The sequence below is a fragment of the Eumetopias jubatus genome, unplaced genomic scaffold (assembly GCF_037043125.1).
Source record: "Eumetopias jubatus isolate StellerSeaLion01/CBP00866 unplaced genomic scaffold, mEumJub1_p1.0 scaffold_5, whole genome shotgun sequence".
NCBI lineage: Eukaryota > Metazoa > Chordata > Mammalia > Carnivora > Otariidae > Eumetopias > Eumetopias jubatus.
This window is the reverse complement of record NW_028274811.1, coordinates 84344974-84370144: the sequence shown is the minus strand read 5'-3', so window position 1 is coordinate 84370144 and position 25171 is coordinate 84344974. Positions and strand designations below refer to the sequence as shown.

General features: G+C 37.3%; 1 protein-coding gene across 4 annotated transcripts in view; it reads left to right on the top strand.

The window, feature by feature from the left end:
* FBXL17 (F-box and leucine rich repeat protein 17) overlaps positions 1 to 25171 on the top strand; it is a 503490-nt gene that overhangs the window by 156117 nt on the left and 322202 nt on the right. For all 4 annotated transcript variants that reach the window (XM_028102730.2, XM_088023422.1, XM_028102729.2 and 1 more), the window contains one exon: positions 2457 to 2564. In XM_028102730.2, coding sequence (XP_027958531.1) covers positions 2457 to 2564 — 108 coding nt within the window. The remainder of the gene's footprint in view (positions 1 to 2456; positions 2565 to 25171) is intronic.

Here is a 25171-nt window from a genome sequence, read left to right as displayed (position 1 = left end):
CAAGGACTTATTCGGTCTTGCTTGACTTATGTTGATGCTGGAGGCTCCTCTGAGCTCTCTTATTTTGATTGCTTGAGCTGAATGAGGAAGATCCGCAAACCAAATTTTTAATACCCTTTTTTCTTCTCTGTGAAAGATTTAACACCTTGTACCTGAGCTTTCTTGTGTCCTTAATCCTTATCAGAGTTCCTCTTCCTTCCTTGATGACCGATGCAGGAAAGGCTAGATGTTAGAGTGAGATTGGGCAGGGTATTTAACAAACTGACCACATGTATTTAACCTCTGTTAGCCCCTACCCCCTTTTTAAAAACATAGAAATTGGTTTCCATTGAGGTTTCAGGCGATTTTAGTGCCTGAAATATTCTTTGTTAACATAATGTTTTTAGAAAGCTGAGTGTCGGGAAAGCCCATTTTTAATTTATCAATGGCACCCTTAGTCTTAATATGCTAAAGCATACTTTACTTTTGAGGGCAGAATTAATCTTTTATCAGATGTACCATGGATGCTGTTGGTTTCATTATTTTAGGAAAATGTTCTTGTGATTGTTTTAGAATTAATGCTACCCACATACCTTTATTTTCCAATATCTATTCAGAATAGATAAGGAAGATACAAAGAGTCACCCATAATAAAGCTAATGCAAAGGAGATTTGTCTCTCCTGTTTGAAAAACTAACAAAGGTGTTTAACTTGTTGATTTCATTTTGGCTGCCAGGAAAGTGAATCTGAAATTAAGCCTATGGTAGAGAATATTTGGACCTTCTTTTATAAATTACCACTTTGTGGAACAGTGAAGAAAATTTTAGCACAATTACAGGAGGATAATTTTATACATTGAAATTTTCCAGAGGTTGGGGGGAGACAAAAAAGCAATTTCACTCTGCCCTTTGTTTAAAGCAGGGTCAGGTAGAAGTGTCAAAAGCTGTCAAGGTAACTTCTTTGCAACACTTTTCACACGCCTACGAGTCACTCAAGAGCTTTTTTAAAAATACAGATTCTTTGGCCTCACCCTTTTTGGTTCTGAAGTTTTAATAAACTCCTCAGGGGATTCTAATGTGTATTACATTAGTCAGGGTTCTCTCAAAAAACAGAATCTATATGAGGGTGTGTGTGTTTCTATAAAGAGATTATTGTAAGGAATTGGCTCACACATTTATGGAAGCCAAGAAGTTCCAAAATCTGAGGTCGCAAATCTGGAGACACAGGAAAGCTGATGATATAGTTCTAATCGGAGTCTAAAGGCATAAGAACCAGTAGAGCCAACAGTGTAAGTTCCAGCCCAAGTCTGAATAAATAGATCCATATTTATTACATTGGGGTGAGCAAATTCTCCCTCACTCAACTTTTTTGTTCCATTCAGACCTCAAATGGATTGGATGAGGCCCATTCACATTGGGGAGAACAGTCTGCTTTACTCAGTTTACTATTTCAAATGGTAATCTCATCAGAAATATCCTCATAGACACACCCAAGAATACTGTTTAATCAAATGTTTGGGCACCCCATGGTATAGTCAAGTTGACACAGAATTAATCACCACACTATCCAAATTAAAAGAATCCGAAGCAGTGAGGGGCAAAATTGGATTTCCTTGGAAGAAACACTTGAAAGGAGAAACCTTATAAAGAGATCTTTGTTGCATTTTAGGAACCAATTATATAATTTGCATTATAAAAAAATGTTCAGACTTGGCAAATCCTTAGGGACAGAAAGTTGCCAGGGGTTGAAGGCAAGGGGTGGAATAGGTGAGTGACTGCTAATGGACATGGGGTTTCTTTGGGAGTGATGAGCATGTTCTGGAATTAGATATTGGTGATGGTTGCACAACCTTGTGGATATGCTAAAAACCACCAAACTGTACCCTTTGAAAGGGTGAATTTTATAGTATGAGAATTATATGTCAGTAGAAAATTTGTATGTTGAGAGAGATTGGATAGGAAGAAGTGATGGTAGAGATGTTGACATCTTTGAAATACTGAATGGAGCACTGGGTGTTATATGCAAACAATGAATCATGGAACACTACATCAGAAACTAATGATGTAATGATGTAAATAATAATGTATGTGATTAACATAACATAATAATAATAAAAAATGTTTTCTATGAAGAAGTAAAAAAAATGGGGTGATAGAGAAAAGGGGATGTGAGACAAAGGGAGAATATTTTTTAACCGCAGGAGAGGGACCCCCCCCCGGCTGGCTCAGTCACAAGAGCATGAGACTTGTGATCTTGGGGTTGTGAGTTTGAGCCCCACGTTGGGTGTAGAGATCAAATAAATAAACTTAAAAAGACTCAGAGGAGATATTGCTGCATGTTTGTAGACAGATTCAAATGCTGCAATGGAAAGGGAAATATTAATGATGTAAGATAGGGCAGAGGGAATTTGCAGGAGCCAAATCCTTAAACTGACTGGAATAGCACCTTGAATAACGTTCTTCGCATCTCTTCCGTAGGTGACAGACCAGTCGGTGAAAGCATTTGCTGAGCACTGTCCTGAACTTCAGTACGTTGGCTTCATGGGTTGTTCAGTTACTTCTAAAGGAGTCATTCACCTCACCAAGGTAGGTGCTGTGGCTCCATCTCCTTGACGTTTTTCTTTTTCTCTTTCTTTCTTTTTCTTTCTTTCTTTTTTTCTTTCTTTCTTTCTTTCTTTCTTTCTTTCTTTCTTTCTTTCTTTCTTTCTTTCTTTCTTTCTTTCTTTCTTTCTTTCTTTCTTTCTTTCTTTCTTTCTTTCTTTCTTTCTTTCTCTTTCTTTCTTTCTTTCTTTCTTTCTTTCTTTCTTTCTTTTCTTTTCTTTTCTTTCTTTTCTTTCTCTCTTTCTTTCTTTCTTTCTCTCTCTCTCTCTTTTTCTTCCTTTTTTTTTTTTTAAGAGATTTTAATTTATTTATTTGGGAGAGAGGAGCACGAGCACGAGTCGTGGGTGGGCAGAGGGTAAGGGAGAGGGAGAATCAGACTCCCTGCTAAGCAGGGAGCCCAACGATGCGGGGCTCCATCCTGGAGCCCTGAGATCTTGACCTGAGCTGAAGGCAGACGCTTAACTGACTGAGCCATACAGGTGCCCTCTCCTTAGCGTTTCAGTCATTCATATCAGTGCCCTGGCATGGTTAAATGTCCTTGAGTGAGGAATAGTCAGACCATTACAGAAGTGTACTAGGGTTTGATAGTTAAAATCAGTTTAAAGCAACAATACCAAACTTAGCCTTTCTTAAATGGGACATTCATTTAAACAAGAAGCTTACTTTTTTGCTTTTACATTGCTAATGACTATGAAATATATGCATTAAAAAATGATCTGTATGACAAAAATTATTTAAATGCTAATTTATTGCATTTAGAATATATTTTGGTTGAGGTTTTAACTGCTTACATATAATTAGGTCCTTTGAGCATTTGGCTTTTAAGAAGTGAATATGGTCAGTGCATATGATTAAGCTGAATATGTAAGGTGAAAAGAGAGGTAAATGTGTGTCAAAAATTAACCTTCTAGTTCAGAGAGTTCACTTATGTACCAGATATATGAAATCTGGTATTTTAGCGATGATGACAATGCCAGTTCCTTTGTAACCTCTCGCTTATGTGTCATCTTCACTCCAGAACTTTAAAATAATTAGGAACAAATTCTTACATGTGTGTAATGGAAAACTGGCTACTATAAAATTTACCTGTGTATTATCTGACATTTGTCACTGAATAGATTTTAACTGTACCATATAGTACTTAGGAGAATGGGTATGAGTTTTGCCCCTCGCACTTAATAGCTGAGTAACCTTTTCATTCACCCTTTCTTCATTTCACCACTGTTAGGAAACTGCTGTGTTAGTAGCACAATGTTGAAATAAAACAGGTGAGATTCCAGGTCCCTGTGAGCTTAGTCTCTTCGGGTCTCTTTAAGCTTATAGTTTAGTGGGAAATAATCTTTTTCTTTCCTTCCTGGGAAAAAAGCAAATGATTGTGAGTTACTTAGGACTCCGGGGGAAAAAAAAAGAAAAAAAGGACTCTGGCAATAAGACTCAGTGGATAGGAGCCTGGGCTCTGTTGTTAGCTTGAGTTTGAATCCTGGCTCTGGCGCTTATTAGCTAAGTGGAGAAATTGCTTTTCAGGGTATTAATTGAAGGCACTTGCCTCAGTATGGAGATTGCAGTAAATGCTAAGCAAATGTTAGCTACTAATATTAAAATGGATTTTGTGATATCTAAGTTGCTGAAAAGCCAGTGCAAACTTTGAGAAAAAAATACCAAATCACTGTTTTGGTCCAGTGTTTCTGAAACAGATCCTGTCATTGTCCTGCATCTCTAATGTCTGATAACTGATCAGCTTTAATTGTATTTTGAGGGTCAGAGCCTAAAGTTAGTGGAGAAGAAAAGCATGTTATTCTCAATAATTGTTCTATCAGAATGTCTTAGTGTAACCAAAACCATACATGACCATAATTTTTATTCATTTCCTATAACCTTGGCCTCAATATCTTGGTGGATGAATGGTTTTCTAATCACATCTAATGTTGTTTGTAGTGTAGAGTAGAAATGCCTTTGGATGAACAGATTGTGCACAACAAGTGTTATAATGACCATATGTGGGATTTTTATGATCACTCGAAATTGTACTCATTAAAGACAAAACAAGACTTATTAGATCAGTAAGTGCTTCCCTGAGCATTTTGAGATGGCCAAAAATTATGGTACACTGGTTCTTAACAGATCAGAATGACTCTGTGACAAAATAGCAGCTATAGCAAATAGCAAATGTCTGTGTTGGAAGGCTCAAATTGCTGAGAATGTTCTTCTGAAGATGATAGGCTAAAATGGGTGGTTTGGACTGTCAGTAGTCCGAATCTGCTGGATTAATATCAAAGTTGGTCCAGAAACTTTTGAGGATCATCTTTGTTGCTCAACAAAGTCTTTTGCTTTGATAAGACTGATTTGTGGTATAATATTGCTTAGCTTCCTGGTTTCAAGTGAAGGCAAGGTAGTATTTTAAGCATGCATAGCTTCTGCAAAGCTGTTTTAATTGTTTTATCTACTGAAAATTAAAATCTGAGATTTTAATAAAATAAAAGCTTTTTTATGAAAATATTTGCATTCTGGCAGTTTTCATACTGTGACATTACACAAAATAATTTACATTCACAAAATGTTTATTAATATATAAATGCTTCTAGGAAGTTATGTTATCCTTATTATCATCATGGTGTGTTATTTTTAAGTAAATGATTAGAGAGATGTGCGATACAGAGTGTTGAGAGCTATTGGTCTAAATATGTTTAATTTTATATGGTTTAGAAATTCTCTCCAACATACTACTTTTCTAAGTCTCGGGCTCTCGGTTTGCTAAAGGCAAATGGCATCTCCATGCCTTAGTTTCCTGTCTATGAAGAGATGTGCCTGAATTAGATGATCTGTCTCTAGAGTTTCTTGTAAGCAGAAGAATCTACGCATTTAAGAATCATTGACCTGGAAGGGACTATGCGGGGCTCTCCCTGAAACTAAGAAATGTCAAGTCTTTAGTAATTTAGAAAGGAAAATTGGGGATTTGTGACCGCTCAGATTATTATACCAAGGGCAAGGAGACAGAAGATTGGGAACAGGTAGAAGGATATTGATATCCTATAACTATGGTTCCTTGGGCCTAATTTTACTTTGATGTGCTCAGCATCGGCTAGACTCTTATTCACTGTGCAATATTTACTGATGACACACCTTTAGTCTTAAGAGAACTTCTGCTAATATCAAACAATATTGGAGTAGGAGGTCTTCCTTCTAGGCTCCTATAACTGTAAGTTAGAGTCCAGAAATAGCTAAGACTGGATAAGCCCAAGTTGAGAGGATAAAGTCAGCTTCACTAGACTGTGTTTGGAAACTTTAGATCCATATTTAGGAAGCAATACCAAGATCTTCATTTAACAGTTGAGAACGTTAGTGACTTGTTGTATGTGACAATTGAGTCTTCTCCAACACAGGTGTGTTTGTTCTTTTCACTGCAGTGTATCTATTTATAAATATAAAATATTTTTATCTTGGTCTCCCTCCTATTTTTTAAAAAGAGATTCAGCAAATGCAAATATGTAAACAACCCCTGATATCTAAACTGTAGTGCCTAAATATCATTTGCCACTAAAAGAACTAGTAGAAACATGTCAAAAGGACCCAAAACGAACATGAAGTTGTTCCCACTGGCCTAAGTTGGCATACTTTGAGCATCGAGAAGGAAAATGACTGCAATGGATTAAAACAAACCAAATATATAAAAATCTTGAATTCATAATGATATATAAAAAAAACCTGTCTTTCTTTTTCCAGCTAAGATGGAGTAATAGGGTCCAGATTTACTCTTTTCCTTGAAACATCCCCCAAAACTAGACAAAATATATGAAACAGTAGTCTTTAAGACACTGGATATCAGACAGCTAAGGACAGTGATCCCTGAGATAATGAGAAGCACGAACAGTTCTATGACCACCTCCATCTAATGCACTGAAAGAATTTCCAGTTTGCAGCACGGGAAGGGGTAACCCAGGCAAAACTCAGCAGACACTCTGAGTTGAGACAAAACAGAAAGTCCAGGGAGACCAAGGCAGCCAGAGTTTAGGGGACAGAATACTGGAGTGGAGAGAACTCCATAGAAAACTATGCAGGGAATCCCAGAGGTCTGTAGATGATCTCCTTTGAGCACCCAATCCTAAATAACCCATGAGTAGTGAAGAAATCAAAAGAGAGATTAGCAAGTATTTTGAACTGAATGAGAATTAAAACACAACACTGATGATTTAATGTGATGCTGCTAAAATATACTTTAGGTAAAATTAATAGCACTAAGGACCTATATAAGAAAAAAGGAGAGACCTCAAATTAGTGACTTTCTACCTCATGAACTTCTGCCTTACGAAACTTAAAGAAAAAGAGCAGATTAAACTCAAAGTAAGCAGAGGCAAGGAAGTAATAAAGATTGAAGGGAAGTCAATGGAATGGAAAACAAGAATAAAAGAAAAAATTATTGAAACCAAAAGGTTTATCTATGATAAAGTAGATAAAATTGATAAATCTCTACTTAGACTGATTAAGAAAAGGAGAGCAAGAGAGACAAAGAAGACACAACTTGCCAATATCATGACAGAACTACGGATTCTACAGATATAAAAAACTATGGATTCTACATCTACATTTGTAAAAAATATGTTATCTACAGTTAACAAGGGAATGTTATACATGTTTATGCCTATAAATTCAACAAACCAGATGAAATGAAAAATTTATTTGAAAGACACAGACTACCAAAGCTCGCTCAAGAAGAAGTACATAACCCGAAAACTCCTATATCTCTTAAAGAAATTGCATTTGTAGTTAAAAACCTTCCCTCCAGTGATATTCCAGGCCCAAATTGCTTCCCTGGTGAATTCTACCAAATATTTGTTATATTTAAAAACTTTGGGGTACCTGGCTGGCTTAGTCGGTAGAGCATGTGACTCTTGATTTCGGGGTCGTGAGTTTGAGCCCCATATTGGGTATACAGGTTACTTAAATAAATAAACAAAACCCAACTTTATCTGTAAGAGATACACAAGAGTATTTACTAGTGAAATGGCACAGTGTTTAGGCATTTGGTTTAAAATACTACAAAGAAGATAAAAAGAAGAAAAAGAGAAAAGTGGATAAGCCAATAAAGGAGACAAAAATGGCAAAATACAGATAATTGAGCTGGGTTTTAGGACATGGGGATTTATTACCTTATTCTCATTACTATTATTATAGTTGAAAATTTCCATAATAATAAAAAAGGCTTTTTAGGGGTCAAAAAATAAAAAGTGTTGATATTAATGTCACATGATAAAAATCACACTATTCAATATCATACTTTTTAAAGAATGCATAATAACATAGGAGATTTTCAAGATAATAACTAATAATGTATATTAACATATAAACAAGCAGAGGCAGGGGCAGAGGAAGAGGGAGAAGCAGGACCCTGCGATTGTGACCTGAGCTGAAAGCAGGAGTGTAACAGACTGAGCCACCCAGGTGCCCCCAAATGATTTTAATCTTTTATTAGATCTGATTTTAAATGACTATTAAGAAAGATGGAGAAGTTTTGATAAAAAGTTCATTTTTATTACGTGACGTATAAAAATTCATATTTGCCCTAACTTAGTGGTCGATGTATTTTTTTTAGATTGTTGATATCTTTTAAAGTTGTGAGTGTTAATAATATATTAAAATATGAATAATATGACTACTAAATAGTATAAGGTATTAGTTAATATTATTAATTCTGATGCTACATTAGATCTTATTGTTGCTTTATTCAATTTATAAGCATGATCTGAATTTTTAGGATATGTCAGGTATGGGTTTGGTTGAAGTTTTTAATGTTTGTTTCTGTTTTTAAACAGAATTTTTTGGGAAAGGTAACAGACAACTAAACAAAATGCCCAAACTTCTGATATTTTCTTGGACCATAATCATATTTAAAGAACTTAAAAAAAAAAACCCACATATTTTAAAAGTGCTTATGGTTGAAAGTATGAAATGTTTTCTAAAGGAAAGCAAAATTGATTTTTTCAGTCAATTTAACATAAGTAACTGAAAGAATGTTCATTCATGCAACTAACTCAATTTTTGTTTTCCTTTTCTTGTGTATCCAGAGACTAGAAATGAAAGATGAACTTTCCTGCCTTTTAAATTTCCAAACAACTGATCAGTTTAGAATTCTAAAGGAAGAACATACTATTTTGCTACGTTAGGGGTGATACTGCTGTTTAGTCATAGATTTTCATTTCATTTCTAAGTAATTATAGTACTTGAGTGTTATTTTGAGATAGGGAAAAATATATATTCTTAAATTCATTCAGCTCTAAAATATCTTGTAGTGAGTATGAGCCAGTGAGTACTATGAAGGGGTGTTTGTTGGATGACCATGCTTTTGGTTCCTTTTAGCCTTTCAGAGCTTAAGAGTTGAGCACAAAACCTGAATGTTGAGAATATAAGCAATGATTATCTAGTTTTGGCATAATCCATTAATCGATTTTTTTTTTTTAGAAGTTTGCAAGGGACAGTAAACCACTTATTTCTGTCATCAAAGCTAATGGCATGACTACTGATTGTATGACCAGGGACAAATCACCAAATTTCTTTGCCTCAATTTTCTCATCTATAAAATAACAATAATAATAGCATCTACCTACCTCTAGGGTTGTAGAGGAACAGTGCTTGGCACGTAACTGAAGATGTAGTTGAAAAATAACTAAAGTAATAAGAAAAATATTCATCTTGGTGTACAAAAGTTCCCTATAACTCTTTAGTCCTAATCTTCTCCTATTTTTTCATCAAAATAAAAATGTACAGTAATTTTCATGAAAATAAATCTTATTTAAAATATTTGTGACCTTTTTTTCTACCTGAGTGCCAGTGCTAAACCTTAAGATTAATGACTGTGTGTCTGCTCTTCATTGTTTTGTTTTGTTTTGTTTTCCTTTCCCTGCTGAACCCCTTAAGGGTTATTTAATGATTTAAGTTCATGCACTGAACAACTAAAGTGTAGTATTTTTAATAAAATCATTTTAAATAATTCCTACTCTAGCAATATACTGAATTGGGTGAATATACTGTTGTGTACCCTATTATTACTGCGTGAATTAGTGACTTTGATTTTTACTTTTCTAAATTAGTATAGGCAAGGTCTACATAAGCTGTAGCAATTTATCACATTTAATTTTTCATTCTGTTAAATCAGTAATCCCTGTTCAATGAGGCTACTCTTTTTATATTTTATAACTCTGTTACTCATACTCCAGTTATAATATATATTTGCTTATGCTGCATTTTCATTTCAGCATCTACAATGGCAGGATATATGACACTGGTAAAAATGAATGAATTCATCTTTCAAATGACTCAATTTGTGAAAGTCCTAACAAGTATAATGAACAAATGAGTTTCTTTGTTGTATCTAGCCTTTGATAAAATGGTTGCTTCAGGCTTTAATATAAATATATAACACAAAATGAGGAAAGTTGGCAATCTTTTTTGAAAGGGCCTTTCTTGGATCTTGGCTTTTGTATTTTGAATATTACTTTGCTTATATTATCCTCATTTCAGTCCTTGAATTTTTATCACACACTTATTATTCATAAATGGTGGTTTTGTTGCAAATATTCTTATGAAAAAGGTTTTCAGCTTTATTTATCTGGTCTCTAACACATGAGGTCAGTCTTTATCTAAGAAAGATTAGGAGATGTTGCTTTCATGCTTTCTTAGACTTTCAAATTCGTTCACACTGTTTCGTGAGAGAAATTTTATTTAGGGATCAGTGTGAGTCTACTTCACTTAGTCTTGTGATTTATACATAAATAGTGATATTAGACACAGATGGGGCCCCAACAGAACAGACTGCCCGAATTAGAGAAACCATATTTGGGGTCTAATGAGAATAAGTTATAATGAAAGTTAATGAGGAATTATATTACTGAGAAAAAATAAAGTAAGCAGATCTCATTTATTAATTTAAAATAAACATTTATTGAGAATTAGAGTTAAATAGAATCCAAATTGATTTAAGGGACATATTCAATTATATAAAACCATTGACAGATATAGTCAGTTAATAGTTTTGAATGATTATACAATATTTAACAGTTCTTTTTTTAATTAATTTAACTACCTACTTAAGTACTATTTTCACTGCACCTGGGCAGGTCTTGTCAGCCACAGAGAAGTGCCTGTGTATGAACACATTATGTATTCATTCACACACATACTTAAGCACAGTACATGCCCACACCATGTCAATCATTAATCATTACTCAGAACACAAATAATCAGATTTTTCTTTACAATTTTGGGTAACATTGTGCGATGTTTGTAATGAAAATCTAAAGGGGCTCCTGGCTACTGAAAGGAAGATAAATTATGTTGTGTCTTTATTGTGGTTGCATTCTTGGACAATAAGGAATTCATTTCCATAGTAACTCTCTGTTAGTCAAAAGCTAATTTATTTAAGCGACAGTAGGGGTGTGTGTTCTGAAATTGTAGCTTGAATCCTCAATATTTAATCAGAATTTGGGTCTATATGGTATTACTCATTATTTTCCACAATAATTTGTGGAATGAAGTTTGGTTCTGAGCTCCCTGTTCTCCAGACACACTGGCCCAATAATAGAGGCCAATAGAGACCATTGACTGAAGGCAGTTGAGCTCCTCACATGTTTGCTCTCCAGCCCAGAGGTATCACAGGCATTTACACAAAAGCTGTTGATCACATTGTATTTACAAAACCTTTAGGAACATAGCTGCTTCCCTACTGTAGACTTCCCTTCAATTGATTATATCCTAGTGGGATGATTGGCCATCAACATTTTTTTTTTCTCCTAAAGAAAGCTTCCCACTGGAACTTTCTCTATTATATTCACTAGAAGATATGCTTGGTTATTATGTTTGATCAGAAATACTTTTTCAACATGTAATTGGCTCTCAATCTTGGATCTTTAAAAATTAAATAATACTCCTGTGCCTGAGAAAGCTGTGCAAGTGATGACTTTTACAGCTTTCATCTGGCTTGAAAAAGAAAACAAAGCTGGTTAGCACCCTGTGTTTCTCAGGCAAGTTGCAGGAATACTCTGGCATAATTATGCTTCTGGGTTGTTACAAAGAGCTCCCATTAGATTGACTGCTTTTTTTCATTTTTGGAAGCTGGAGCCCTTTCCCCCTTCTTTCCTTTTGCTTTGTTCTGATCCTAGGTCTGTTAGCCCTCACATCCTTTTTTCTCTCTAAGCATGCATTTCTACATTACTGGGGGCTTCATTCTCCAGGCTGCATTTAGTGGGAGGCAGCCAGGCTGAAGGGAGGGGGAAATTGGGTATTTTTTTCTTTCCCTTTTTGTCTCAGAAAATGTTACTGGCAACAGCTTTATTTCCTCTATGGTTCTAGCCCTGGACAGATCCCCTGCAGCTCCAGCTTGTATTGAATGGCCACAGCCTGTGGGTTCCAGTAACACTGACTCTTCTTTTGTCCCTCCAGCTTTGGGGTGCATATTCTTCCTGCTGTTGTGAAATCTCTGGCTTACACTAGCCTCTCCAGTTTTTCTTCTCAGCCTCTGCCTCACTGGAATGATCAATTTCCTTAATGAAATTTCCTTCATGTAATTTAATGGACACTTATAGTGGTTTCTGTTTTCCTGTTTAGACCCTAATACATCTTTCTGCATCATTCCAGGTTTCTTACATGAGAACCCACTTAAGACAATAGAGCCAATATTTATTTCCTTTCAGAGAATCTTCTAACAATGGTGATCAAAGCACAAAGCAGAGAATTGCACATAATGTAAGATTTAAGTTAGTCCTGAGCCTTCCTCAAACTATCACTAGCCATACTTCTGTTCTGGATCTAGACAAGCTATAGCTAGAGAGATAAGAGCAGCTAGCTATGTGACAGTTGAGAATAAGGAAGCTACAATGGTGACTCCCAAAAATAGGATAGTGGGCTAGCTGTTTAAGTATAGAAAGAGTTTTTATACATGCTTCGAGCAAAACAAAATTTAAATATTTTCTCAGTGCTATAATCCGTAATGTCAATTCACGAAGGCAAATGTAAAGAAAAATATTTGACTAAGCAAGAAGCTAAGTTGTGAACTGGTTATTTGACTTACTGGTTATCCGGTACTAGTTAATTTAAGTTCTATCTTAGATGGTTTTGACTGATAGTTTAAAAATAACATGCTATCATGTCTACTTCTGTTTATTTTTTAATTTTCAAAAATCTCGGTCATGCTTTTTTTCACCGGTATGAGAAGATATAAGTGACTCAGAGTACATAGTATTAGAGTTCAATCATAATTTGATATTTAAAGTTATACCTTAGGTGTACACTAGCTATTGTTATTCTAAATTCATTTCAACTGTTTGAAGCTTTTTACTATTAGATGGACAAAATAGATTGAGAGAGTAGAATTACAGATGGATGGTTGTTTGTATCAGAAAGTAGAACTTTAATATATAAATCAAAGTTACAAAATTTTTGCAGTTTATTTTGGAAAAATGTGTATTATCTGTTTTAATGATAATGTGATTTCATGATCTACATTACTTAATATCAGAGAAAATTTCCTAAAGACCTTCTTTCTGATTACCATTTTTTTGTATTTTTTTATTATGTTATGTTAATCACCATACATTACATCATTAGTTTTTGTAGTTGTGTTCCGTGATTCATTGTTTGCATATAACACCCAGTGCTCCATGCAGAACGTGCCCTATTTAATACCCATCACCAGGCTAACCCCCCCACCCCTGTCCCCTCTAGAACCCTCAATTTGTTTCTCAGAGCCCATAGTCTCTCATGGTTCATCTCCCCCTCTGATTTCACCCCCTTCATTTTTCCCTTGCTGCTATCTTCTTCTTCTTCTTTTTTTTTTAACATATAATGTATTATTTGTTTCAGAGGTACAGGTCTGTGATTCAGCAGTCTTACACATCACGGTGCTCACCATAGCACATACCCTCCCCAATGTCTGTCACCCAGCCACCCCATCCCTCCCACCCTCCACCACTCCAGCAACCCTCAGTTTGTTTCCTGAGATTAAGAATTCCTCATATCAGTGAGGTAATATGATACATTTGTTTCTCTGATTGACTTATTTCGCTCAGCATAATACCCTCCAGTTGCATCCACATCACTGCAAATGGCAAGATTTCATTCCTTTAATGGCTGCATAATATTCCATTGTATGTATATTCCACATCTTCTTTATCCATTCATCTATCGATGGACATCTTGGCTCTTTCCATAGTTTGGCTATTGTGGACATTGCTGCTATAAACATCAGGGTGCACGTACGCCTTCGGATCCCTAAACTTGTATCTTTGGGGTAAATACCCAGTAGTGCAATAGCTGGGTCATAGGGTAGCTCTATTTTCAACTTTTTGAGGAACCTCCATACTGTTTTCCAGAGTGGCTGCAACAGCTTGCATTTCCACCAACAGTGTAGGAGGGTTCCCCTTTCTCCGCATCCCCGCCAACATCGGTCATTTCCCGACTTGTTCATTTTAGCCATTCTGACTGGTGTGAGGTGGTATCTCATTGAGGTTTTGATTTGGATTTCCCTGATGCCAAGCGATGTTGAGCACTTTTTCATGTGTCTGTTGGCCATTTGGATGTCTTCTTTGGAAAAATGTCTGTTCATGTCTTCTCCCCATTTCTTGATTGGATCATTTGTTCTTTGGCTGTTGAGTTGGATAAGTTCTTTATAGATTCTGGATACTAGCCCTTTATCTGATATGTCATTTGCAAATATTCTCCCATTCTGTCGGTTGTCTTTTGGTTTTGTGGACTGTTTCTTTTGCTGTGCAAAAGCTTTTTATCTTGATCAAGTTCCAATAGTTCAATTTTGTCCTTGCTTCCCTTGCATTTGACGATGTTTCTAGGAAGAAGTTGCTGCGGCTGAGGTCGAAGAGGTTGCTGCCTGTGATCTCCTTTAGGATTTTGATGGACTCCTGTCTCACATTTAGGTCTTTCAACCATTTTGAGTCTATTTTTGTGTGTGGTGTAAGGAAATGGTCCAGTTTCATTCTTCTGCATGTGGCTGTCCAATTTTCCCAACACCATTTGTTGAAGAGACTATCTTTTTTCCATTGGACATTCTTTCCTGCATTGTCGAAGATGAGTTGACCATAGAGTTGAGGGTCCATTTCTGGGCTCTCTATTCTGTTCCATAGATCTATGTGTCTGTTTTTGTGCCAGTACCATTGTGTCTTGATGATTACAGCTTTGTAATAGAGCTTGAAGTTCGGAATTGTGATGCTGCCAGCTTTGCTTTTCTTTTACAACATTCCTCTGGTTATTCGAGGTCTTTTCTGGTTCCATACAAATTTTAGGATTGTTTGTTCCATTTGTTTGAAAAAAGTGGATGGTATTTTGATAGGGATTGCTTTGAATATGTAGATTGCTCTGGGTAGCATTGACATCTTCACAATATTTGTTCTTCCAATCCATGAGCATGGAACGTTTTTCCATTTCTTTGTGTCTTCCTCAGTTTCTTTCATGAGTATTTTATAGTTTTCTGAGTACAGATTCTTTGCCTTTTTGGATAGATTTATTCCTAGGTATCTTATGGTTTTGGGTGCAATTGTAAATGGGATCAACTCCTTAATTTCTCTTTCTTTTGTCTTGTTGTTGGTGTATAGGAATACCACTGATTTCTGTGCACTGATTTTATATCCTGCCACTTTACTGAATTCCTGTATGAGTTCTAGCAGTTTTGGGGTGGAGTCTTTTGGGTTTTCCATATAAAGTATCGTATCATCTGCAAAGAGTGAGAGTTTGACTTCTTTGCCAATTCGGATGCCTTTTATTTCTTTTTGTTGTCTGATTGCTGTGCCTAGGGCTTGTAATACTATGTTGAATAGCAGTGGTGATAGTGGACATCCGTGCCGCGTTCCTGACCTTAGGGGGGAAGCTCTCAGTTTCTCCCCATTGAGAATGATATTCGCTGTGCATTTTTCATAGATGGCTTTTATGATATTGAGGTATGTACCCTCTATCCCTATACTCTGAAGAGTTTTGATCAAGAAAGGGTACTGTACTTTGTCAAATCTTTTTCTGCATCTATTGAGAGGATCATATGGTTCTTGTTCTTTCTTTTATTAATGTATTGTATCACATTGATTGATTTGCAGTTGTTGAACCAACCTTGCAGCCCAGGGATAAATCCCACTTGATCATGGTGAATAATCCTTCTACTGTACTGTTGGATCCTATTGGCTAGTATTTTGGTGAGAATTTTTGCATCCATGTTCATCAAGGATATTGGTCTGCACTTCTCCTTTTTGATGGGGTCTTTGTCTGGTTTTGGGATCAAGGTAATGGTGGCCTCATAAACCGAGTTTGGAAGTTTTCCTTCCATTTCTATTTTTTGGAACAGTTTCAGGAGAATAGGTATTAATTCTTCTTGAAATGTTTGGTAGAATTCCCCTGGGAAGCCATCCGGCCCTGGGCTTTTGTTTGTTGGGAGATTTCTGATGACTGCTTCAATTTCCTTAGTGGTTATAGGTCTGTTCAGGTTTTCTATATTTTCCTGGTTCAGTTTTGGTAGTTGATACATCTCTAGGAATGCATCCATTTCTTCCAGATTATCTAATTTGCTGGCATAGAGTTGCTCATAATATGTTCTTACAATTGTCTGTATTTCTTTGGTGTTGGTTGTGATCTCTCCTCTTTCAGTCATGATTTTATTTATTTGGGTCCTTTCTCTTTTCTTTTTGGTAAGTCTGGCCAGGGGTTTATCAATCTTGTTAATTCTTTCAAAGAACCAGCTCTCCTAGTTTCGTTGATCTGTTCTACTGTTCTTTTGGTTTCTATTTCATTGATTTCTGCTCTGATCTTTATTATTTCTCATCTCCTGCTGGGTTTAGGCTTTATTTGCTGTTCTTTCTCCAGCTCCTTTAGGTGTAGGGTTAGGTTGTGTATTTGAGACCTTTCTTGTTTCTTGAGAAAGGCTTGTATTGCTATATACTTTCCTCTTAGGACTGCCTTTGCTGCATCCCAAAGATTTTGAACAGTTGTGTTTTCATTTTCATTGGTTTCCATGAATTTTTTAAAATTCTTCTTTAATTTCCTGGTTGACCCATTCATTCTTTAGTAGGATGCTCTTTAGCCTCCATGGATTTGAGTTCTTTCCAAATTTCCTCTTGTGATTGAGTTCTAGTTTCAAAGCTCTGTGGTCTGAAAATATGCAGGGAATGATCCCAGTCTTTTGGTACCGGTTGAGACCTGACTTGTGACCTACGATGTGATCTATTCTGGATAATGTTCCATGGTCACTAGAGAAGAATGTGTATTCTGTTGCTTTGGGATGGCATGTTCTGAAGAGATCTGTGAAGTCCATTTGGTCTAGTGTGTCATTTAAAGCGTTTATTTCCTTGTTGATCTTTTGCTTAGATGAGCTGTCCTTTTCAGTGAGGGGGTTGTTAAAATCCGCCACTATTATTGTGTTGTTGTTGATGTGTTTCTTTGCTTTTGTCATTAATTGGCTTATATAATTGGCTGCTCCCATGTTAAGGGCACAGATATTTACAGTTGTTAGATCTTCTTGTTGGACAGACCCTTTAAGTAGGATATAGTGCCTTCCTCATCTGTTATTATAGTCTTTGTTTTAAAATCTAATTTGTCTGATAAAAGGATTGCCACGCCAGCTTTCTTTTGGTGTCCATTAGCACAGTAAATGGTTTTCTATCCCCTCACTTTCAATCTGGGGGTGTCTTTGGGTCTAAAATGAGTCTCTTGCAGACAGCATATCGATGGGTCTTGTTTTTTTATCAGTCTGATAGCCTATGTCTTTTGATTTGGGGATTTAGCCCATTTACATTCAGGGTAATTATTGAAAGATATGAATTTAATGCCATTGTATTGCCTGTAAGGTGACTTTTACTGTATGTTGTCTGTGTTCTTTCTGGTCTATGTTACTTTTAGGCTCTCTCTTTGCTTAGAGGACCCCTTTCAGTATTTCTTGTAGGGCTCGTTTCGTGTTTGCAAATTCCTTCAGTTTTGTTTGTCCTGGAAGCTTTTTATCTCTCCTTCTATTTTCAATGACAGCCTAGCTGGATATAGTATTCTTAGCTGCATATTTTTCTCATTTAGTGCTCTGAATATATCATGCCAGTCCTTTCTGGCCTGCCAGGTGTCTGTGGATAGGTCTGTTGCCAATCTAATGTTTCTACCATTGTAGGTTACAGATCTCTTGTCTCGAGCTGCTTTCAAGATTTTCATTTCGTCTCTTAGACTCGTAAGTTTTACTATTAGATGTCAGGGCGTTGACCAATTTTTTTGATTTTGAGCGGGGTTCTCCTTGCCTCCTGGATTTTGATGCCTGTTTCCTTCCCCAAATTAGGGAAGTTCTCTGCTATAATTTGCTTCCATATATCTTCTGCCCCTCTCTCTCTTTCTTCTTCTTCTGGGGTATCCCAATTATTCTTCTATTGTTTCATCTTATGGTATCACTTATCTCTCGAATTCTGCCCTCGTGATCCAGTAGTTGTTTATCTCTGTTTTTCTCAGCTTCTTTATTTTCCATCATTTGGTCTTCTATACACTAATTCTCTCTTCTGCCTCATTTATCCTAGCAGTTAGAGCCTCCATTTTTGATTGCACCTCATTAATAGCCTTTTTGATTTCGACTTGGTTACATTTATGTTCTTTTATTTCTCCAGAAAGGGTTTCTCTAATATCTTCCATTCTTTTTTCAAGCCCAGCTAGTATCTTTAAAATCGTCATTCTGAAATCTAGCTCCAACTTCTTGCTAATGTCGGTATTGATTAGGTCCCTGGCAGTCAGTACTGTCTCTTCTTTTTTTTGAGGTGATTTTTTTCCGTCTTGTCATTTTGTCCAGAGGAGAATAGATGAATGAGAGAACAAAATGCTAAGAGGGTAACAGTGACCCCCGAAAAATATACACTAAAGAAATCAGATGAGACCTGAAACTGGCAGAAAAGAAAGGGAAAGAAAGAAAAAAGAAAAAAAAAAGATAAAGATAAAACAAACAAACAAACAAAACAGAATATCATCAGATATGATCAGGTGGTGCATAGATCAGTGCCACACACTAGATTTTGGGCATATTTTGGTCTGTTAGAAGAAAGTGCCTCCCATAATTTTAAAGAAAGAAAAACTTACATATGTCCAAAAATAAGGGTAAATATGATGAAGGATGGAATATGACTATAAAGATGAAAATTATAAAAGATTTTATAAAAGGAATTGATAAGTTGGTTGAAGAAAGAAAGAGGATTTAAAAAAAAAAGAGAGAATATGATCAGGCAGGAGACTAGAACAAAGCCATACACTAGAGATTTAGGGTATATTTTGGTCTGTTAGAAGAAACTGTGTCCCAAAATTTTAAAGAGAGAACACCATATATATATATATATATATATATATATACACATATATATATACACACACCAAAAATGAGGTTAACTACTATGAAGGGTAGAATATGACTCTAAAAATGAAAAATAAAAAAGATTTTTTAAAAAAGGAATTGATAAGATATTGGTTGAAAAAGGGAAAAGGAAAAATTCAAAAAAAAAGTTGAAAAAAATTAACTTTGAAAGACTAAAGAATCAGGGGGGAGAAAGCCATGAATTCTATGTGCTGTATTCCGCTAGCTCTGGCGTTCTGTCATTCTCATTGATCAGTAAACTTGGTGTTGGCTGGCTGTTCTTGCTGATCTTCTGGGGGAGGGACCTGTTGCCGTGGTTCCCAAATGTCTTTGCTGGAGGCAGAATTGCCCCGCCCTTGCAGGTCCGGGCTAAGTAATCTGCTTGGGTTTGCTCTCGGGAGCTTTTGTTCCCTGCAAGCTTTCCGTACATCTTTGGAGGAGAGAGTGAAAAGGGTGGCCTCCCAATCTCCGCCCCAGAGGAGCTGAGAACTTGGGGCGCCACTCCTCAGTGCGCCCCCAGAGAAAAGCAGTCAATCGCTCCCGTCTGCCCAGTCTCCGGCCCCAGTCCGTGCTCACCCAGCCTGTGACCGAGGGTTTCTGTCTCTGGCACACGACCCTGTGTGGAGTCTCCAAACCCAGCAGATCCCTGCGGTGTGCTCCCATGCCGCTCCTCCCCGGGTAGGAAGGGCAGTCTCCCCGGATCTGCCACTTGTTGGGTCCCTGGTGGAAAAGCAGTGGCCCTACTGTGCCGCGGATCACAGTTTATGGCAACCTCGAGCTGAGAGCCTGCTCCTCTGCTCTGTCCCTGCAGAAGGCTTCCCCGTGCCGATACCTGGGAGCTCTGTCGCACTCAGGCACCCCTGGTCTTCCTGTGACCCCAAGGGTCCTGAGACCACACTGTCCCAGCGAGGGTTCCACCCTCCGCTTAGCCACTGAAGCGATGTCCCCCAGTGGAGCCGACTTCTAAAAGTTCCGATTTTGTGCTCCGCCGCTCTATCACTTGCCAGAAGCGGCCAGTGGAGGCCCCCTCCCTCCCCCACCGTCTATCCTCCCGAATATCGCCTCGGATTCACTTCTCCGCATGTCCTGTCTCCCAGAAAGTGGTGACTTTTCTGTTCAGAGAGTCGCTGCTATTCTTTTCTTCGATCTCCTGTTGAATTTGTAGGTGTTCAGAATGGTTTGATAACTATCTAGCTGAATTCTTGGGACCAGATGAAATTTAGGTCTCCTACTCCCCTGCCATCTTGCTCCTCCCCCGATTACCATTTCTTATTGATAACATACACTGCCTATAGCATAGATAATAACATAGAATTTAGATTGTTCACTTTTAGCTCTCGAGTGTGATTAGCAGAGTCAGGAACTAAAACTTACCAAATCCAAATTTAAATATATTTTAAACCAAATGCTGTTGCTTCTTGGAATAGTGATTACAGAACAAAGGTAAAACAATTTAAATCTGATTTAGTGTTTGGAGAGTTCCTGACTTGGATTTTGAGTACTTATCCTACATACCCTTTAAAAAGTTTGAGTCTTCTAAGATTTTTCTTACCTGGGAAGTGTTGATTCTTTCATTATCATCGGTGATTGGCATACTTGGATAATACCATGAACAGTTAAATCAAGTACAATGCCAGAAAGGAAGAAATAGTATTTTTTCCAATCTTGTATCTTGATTTAGGACAGATTCTGTGACTCCTTTCTCACTAGTAGTGATGACCCGATTGATTAATTTTTAGATTGTTAGTATCAGATGTGTGTTCCAACTAGAAGGAATATTTGGGGTTTTATTTGGGGACTAGAAGGGGGACGGTAGGAAAAAGAGTTACATATATGTTTTGGAATATTTCTTCTCATAAAAATGGCTTAGAGCTTGAGAGGAGAGAAAGCTGCTGATGGATGCCTGCGTTAGCCTTTTCTTCCTTGGTGACTCAGGGTGCTCCAGACCTATAGGGCAAACCGCAGAGAGAAGCTGTAGGTACCTATTGACGGAGGCCTCACCGTGTTCCTCCATGTGTCAGGATATCTTTTTCTGGTGGTATGGAAGTCCCAAAGATGGGAAGTGGCTCAGCTGGTGGTTATTCTGTGCACCAGGGTTTTTTGGTTCCCACTCCTTGAAACAGTACCTGGTCACAGAACAGGAAGAATCATTTCTGAAATTAAGGTTTAGGCACTTTTTACTCCGAGCTGTGGCTTTTGGTTGAGGCCCAGAAATGAGAGTGTACGGCCGACTAAGAGATTTTCAATGTGAAGGTGAGTCCCAGTTGCATATTCTAAACCAGGAAGAAAGAAAAAAAATAGACATTTTATTTTAGAGAGTAGGTACAACATTTCTGTAATATTTCTGGAATGCCAGAAAATAAAAATATATGTCAGACTGTTTTTTAATTAAAAAGCGTTAATGTCATTCCTTTGTTTTCCAGCTGCACACATTTAAAAATAAAGAATGGAATAATATGGTGGTTTTGCCTTAATAGTATATGATCAAGAGGTCAATGTACAGGTCACTTGGCTCGGATATGCTAAGCTTTTGCCGTGTGCTAATGTTCAGGTTGTCCTGGGTTAAGTTTCATTTATTTTACTACTTTAAAAAATTAGATTGTAAAACTTTTATTTGGAATGCACTTCCAAAACTTTTGACACACTGAAGCACACTATACGGTGCTGGTGACTGAAATGGGTTCAGAATTTCATGAACTCTTTTTTTATAACAGATCTCTGACCTTGGTCTGAGGAAATGAAAGAGAAGTACACAACCAGTCCAGTGAGATGAAATAATCTCTCCTGGCTTGCATTCACATTTGACTTAATTTGCCCTTAATTTATTTAAGCTTTGATTTTTTTTCTTATTTAAATGAAACAGTGTGAACATTTTATTTTTTTAATTGAAGAGAAGTTCTGTATCTTAGCTCCTGCTGGATAAAAAAGTGACAGAGCTGCTTCGTGCAGCTAACTTTAAGTGCTGTTTGTAGTTCGTTCGGTGCTCCCAAAACCTTCTGTGGAGAACAGGAAGGGATTTGGTGGAAAGGAAAGTCCTAGGAAAAAGTCAATTAGAGACTGCTGCCTGCCAGAGTGAGAGAGGAGGTGCAGAGCACTGGTACACTAAGATGCAGAAATCCAATTAACAAATTCACATTTCTGCAGCAGAATACAGTGATTAAAATTTTGGTGAACTAGTCAGAATTCCTGCCACAGACATCAAAACGCTGACAATTTACAGACTCTTTAAAAAAAAAACAAAACTGTTCTTCATTTTAAAAATGAATACATAAATAGTGAACTGATTATACTTCTTGTTCTAAAATGACCTTTAATTGTGTGGAATGAGGTTGTTGCTTTTCATTATTTAAACCTCACATATTGTGAAATTTATGTTCAAATATATCACCTTCAAAAACATGGAGCTTCAGAGCTATAGATCCTGCATTTGATATAGTTAGAGGGACAGATAACCTGATCTCTGGAAACTTAAATCAATGAAATTATCTTTAAAGTTTGGTCCTGATGTCAGATTTACTCATTCAGCCATAAGCAGTTAATAAATGGATTTGATGCACCTAGTACTGTGTTAGGCACCATGGACACAAAGGTGAATAGCCGTGTCCCTGACCTGTAGTAGCTTGCCTGGGACTCTAGTGGGAGGAACAGTCTCTCGTTGACTTTTTTCTAGGCTGTGGTGGGAGAACGAGCAACATCAGTGGGTGTACAGAGGGCAGTCTCCTACTCTGACTGTGGGCATCTCAGGCAGTTGTACAGAGGATGTGCACGGGAGCCATGAAGCCTGAATTTTGCGTTGATAGAGAATGAAGCCAGCCTGTAACTGCCCTGGGTGGCTCAGGGTGCTATTGCTGTTAATGCATTTTTAAATATTTTTTAGATCAGACTAGCTCACTATATATTATATTTTATGACTGTGGGTTTGTATGCCTGCATATTAATTTAATCAATTATTTTATTTTCTTTACTCACTACAAATTAGAAGGCTACTATCATTGTACCCAAAGAATTTAACATTTAGATATAATTTATATTTTAAAATGTATAATTAAATATATCTATACATTTATATTTTATATTTTTTAAAAATATGTAATTGAATATAAATATATAATTTATATATAAAAAGGATTTAGCATATTTATATATAATTAATACTTTTATATATTAAATTTAGAAGTATAAATGCCATTGTGTGTTGATGACTTCCAAGTTTACTTGACATCTTTTCTAGGTTATCTAGTGGGCGTCGCAGACATAACATATTCAAGACCGAACTTTTTTCCTACCTGCTACCAAAACATCTTAGTTATTGCAACAATACCTTCCAGGAGCTCAAACTAAAACCCTTAGCATCATCCTTGATTCTTCTTTTTCTCTCATGTTCCTTGATATATTTGTCAAAAAATTCTGTTGATTCTACTTTCAAATATATCCAAAATCTGATCTTCATACCACATCCAGCTGCTGTCACTGTGGTCCAAGCCACTGATATTGACTGGATTAATTCAATGTAGCCTCTCTCTGCTTCCACCTTTGCTCCCATTCTAGACTCATACATAGCTAGAGGATCATTTAAAAATGTCTGTTAGATTATGTCATACTCCTACACAGACCCCTCCCGTGGCTTCCCAAATTCCTCAGAGCGATCCGTACTTTGTCCTACAGGATTTCATATAGTCTGTCCTTCACTCACCTCTTTGGCTATGTCTCCTGCTAGTTTTCTTTCTGTTCGCTTTGCTACAGTACCTCTGACTCCTCACTGATCCTCCAAAATACTCTGCCTGTTCCCATCCCAGGGCCTTTGCAATAAGTCTTGCCCCAGATATCCCCATGTTTTGTGTGCTCCCTCACCTCCTTCGGATCTGTGCTCTGTGATCATCTTTTCAATGAGATCATCCTTGACTGCCTATTTATTTATTTGTTAGAAAGATTTTACTTATGTATTTGAGGGAGAGAGTGCACAAGTGAGAGAGACAGAGAGAGAGAGAGAGCATGCGCACAAGCGGGGGGGTGGGCAGAGGGAGAAGGAGAAGCAGGCTCCCCGTTGAGCAAGGGTCCCAACTCCAGGCTCCATCCCAGGACCCTGAGATCATGACCTGAGCCGGAGGCAGGCACTTGACCGACTGAGCCAACCAGGTGCCCCTTGACTGCATATTTAAATTGCATCCCATCTCCCTTCCCTCCACTGTTTTCCATCTGCCTTGCCTTGCTTTATTTTTTCTCTATAGTCCTTAGCACTTTTAACATACTGTATAATTTGTTTACTTATTCTATTTATTGTTCCCTTCATCTGTTTCCAACTGTGAGTATAAGCACCCCATGGATAGAGGTTTTTGTCTGTCTTGTTCACTGCTGTGTTTTTAGCAGCTAGAATAGCCTCTGGTACATAATAGGTGCCCAGTAAGTACTTATTGATCATATGAATAATATCTTCTGCATTCTTTTATGAGTGATGGAAGAGGCTGAGCTTTACAAATTATTTTTACACATTTAGGGTTTAAATATCAGTAGCTGTGCATTAGAGAAGTGGTTCCCAATTCAGGCTAGGATCAGCTGGGTATCCTTTTTGGAAATACTAACAACTGGCCTTACCTCAAGCCAATGAATCAGAATGTTTAAGGATGGGGCCTGGTTATCAGTATTTTTTAAAAAGTTCCCCATGTGATCCTAATATGCGGCCAAGTTAGAGTCAGGTGCTTAGGAGACGTTTAAGAAAGTGAATGAATGGGTGAAAATTCACAACTATCCAGATTTGGACCAGCTCAAGCATTAAGATTGGATGTCAAGTATTTGGGATGAGAGCTTGTTCCTGAACAGCACAGACTAGGAAGGGCTGGTCGGGGAGGAGGAGGGGACAGGGAGGGGAAGGGGAAGGAGTTGACAAAGAGGGGACTTCCACGGACTTGTAGCAAGAAGGGAAGGTTGTTCCCCTGGTCCCTTGGCAGCCGCTGCCAATTGATTATTCCTATCTAAAGGGCATAGTTATGTTGGGGACTGTCTAGTTAATAATTTGTGTTAGGCAAGTATACTGTATTTCGAAGCCTCACTGATTTTTCCTCTCTCTAAAGTAATTGAGAAGGCTTTGTGGAGAAGATGAGGGAGGAGCCAGGCAGTTGAATAAATGGCAGGGAGAGAAGAAGACACACTTCCAAGTTATCTGAGTAAAAAGAGTGAATTGAGAGCAGTTTTAAAGTAATGAGCACAGCTCTTTGAGTACACTGAGAACAACCTCTCACAATTTGGGGAAAGA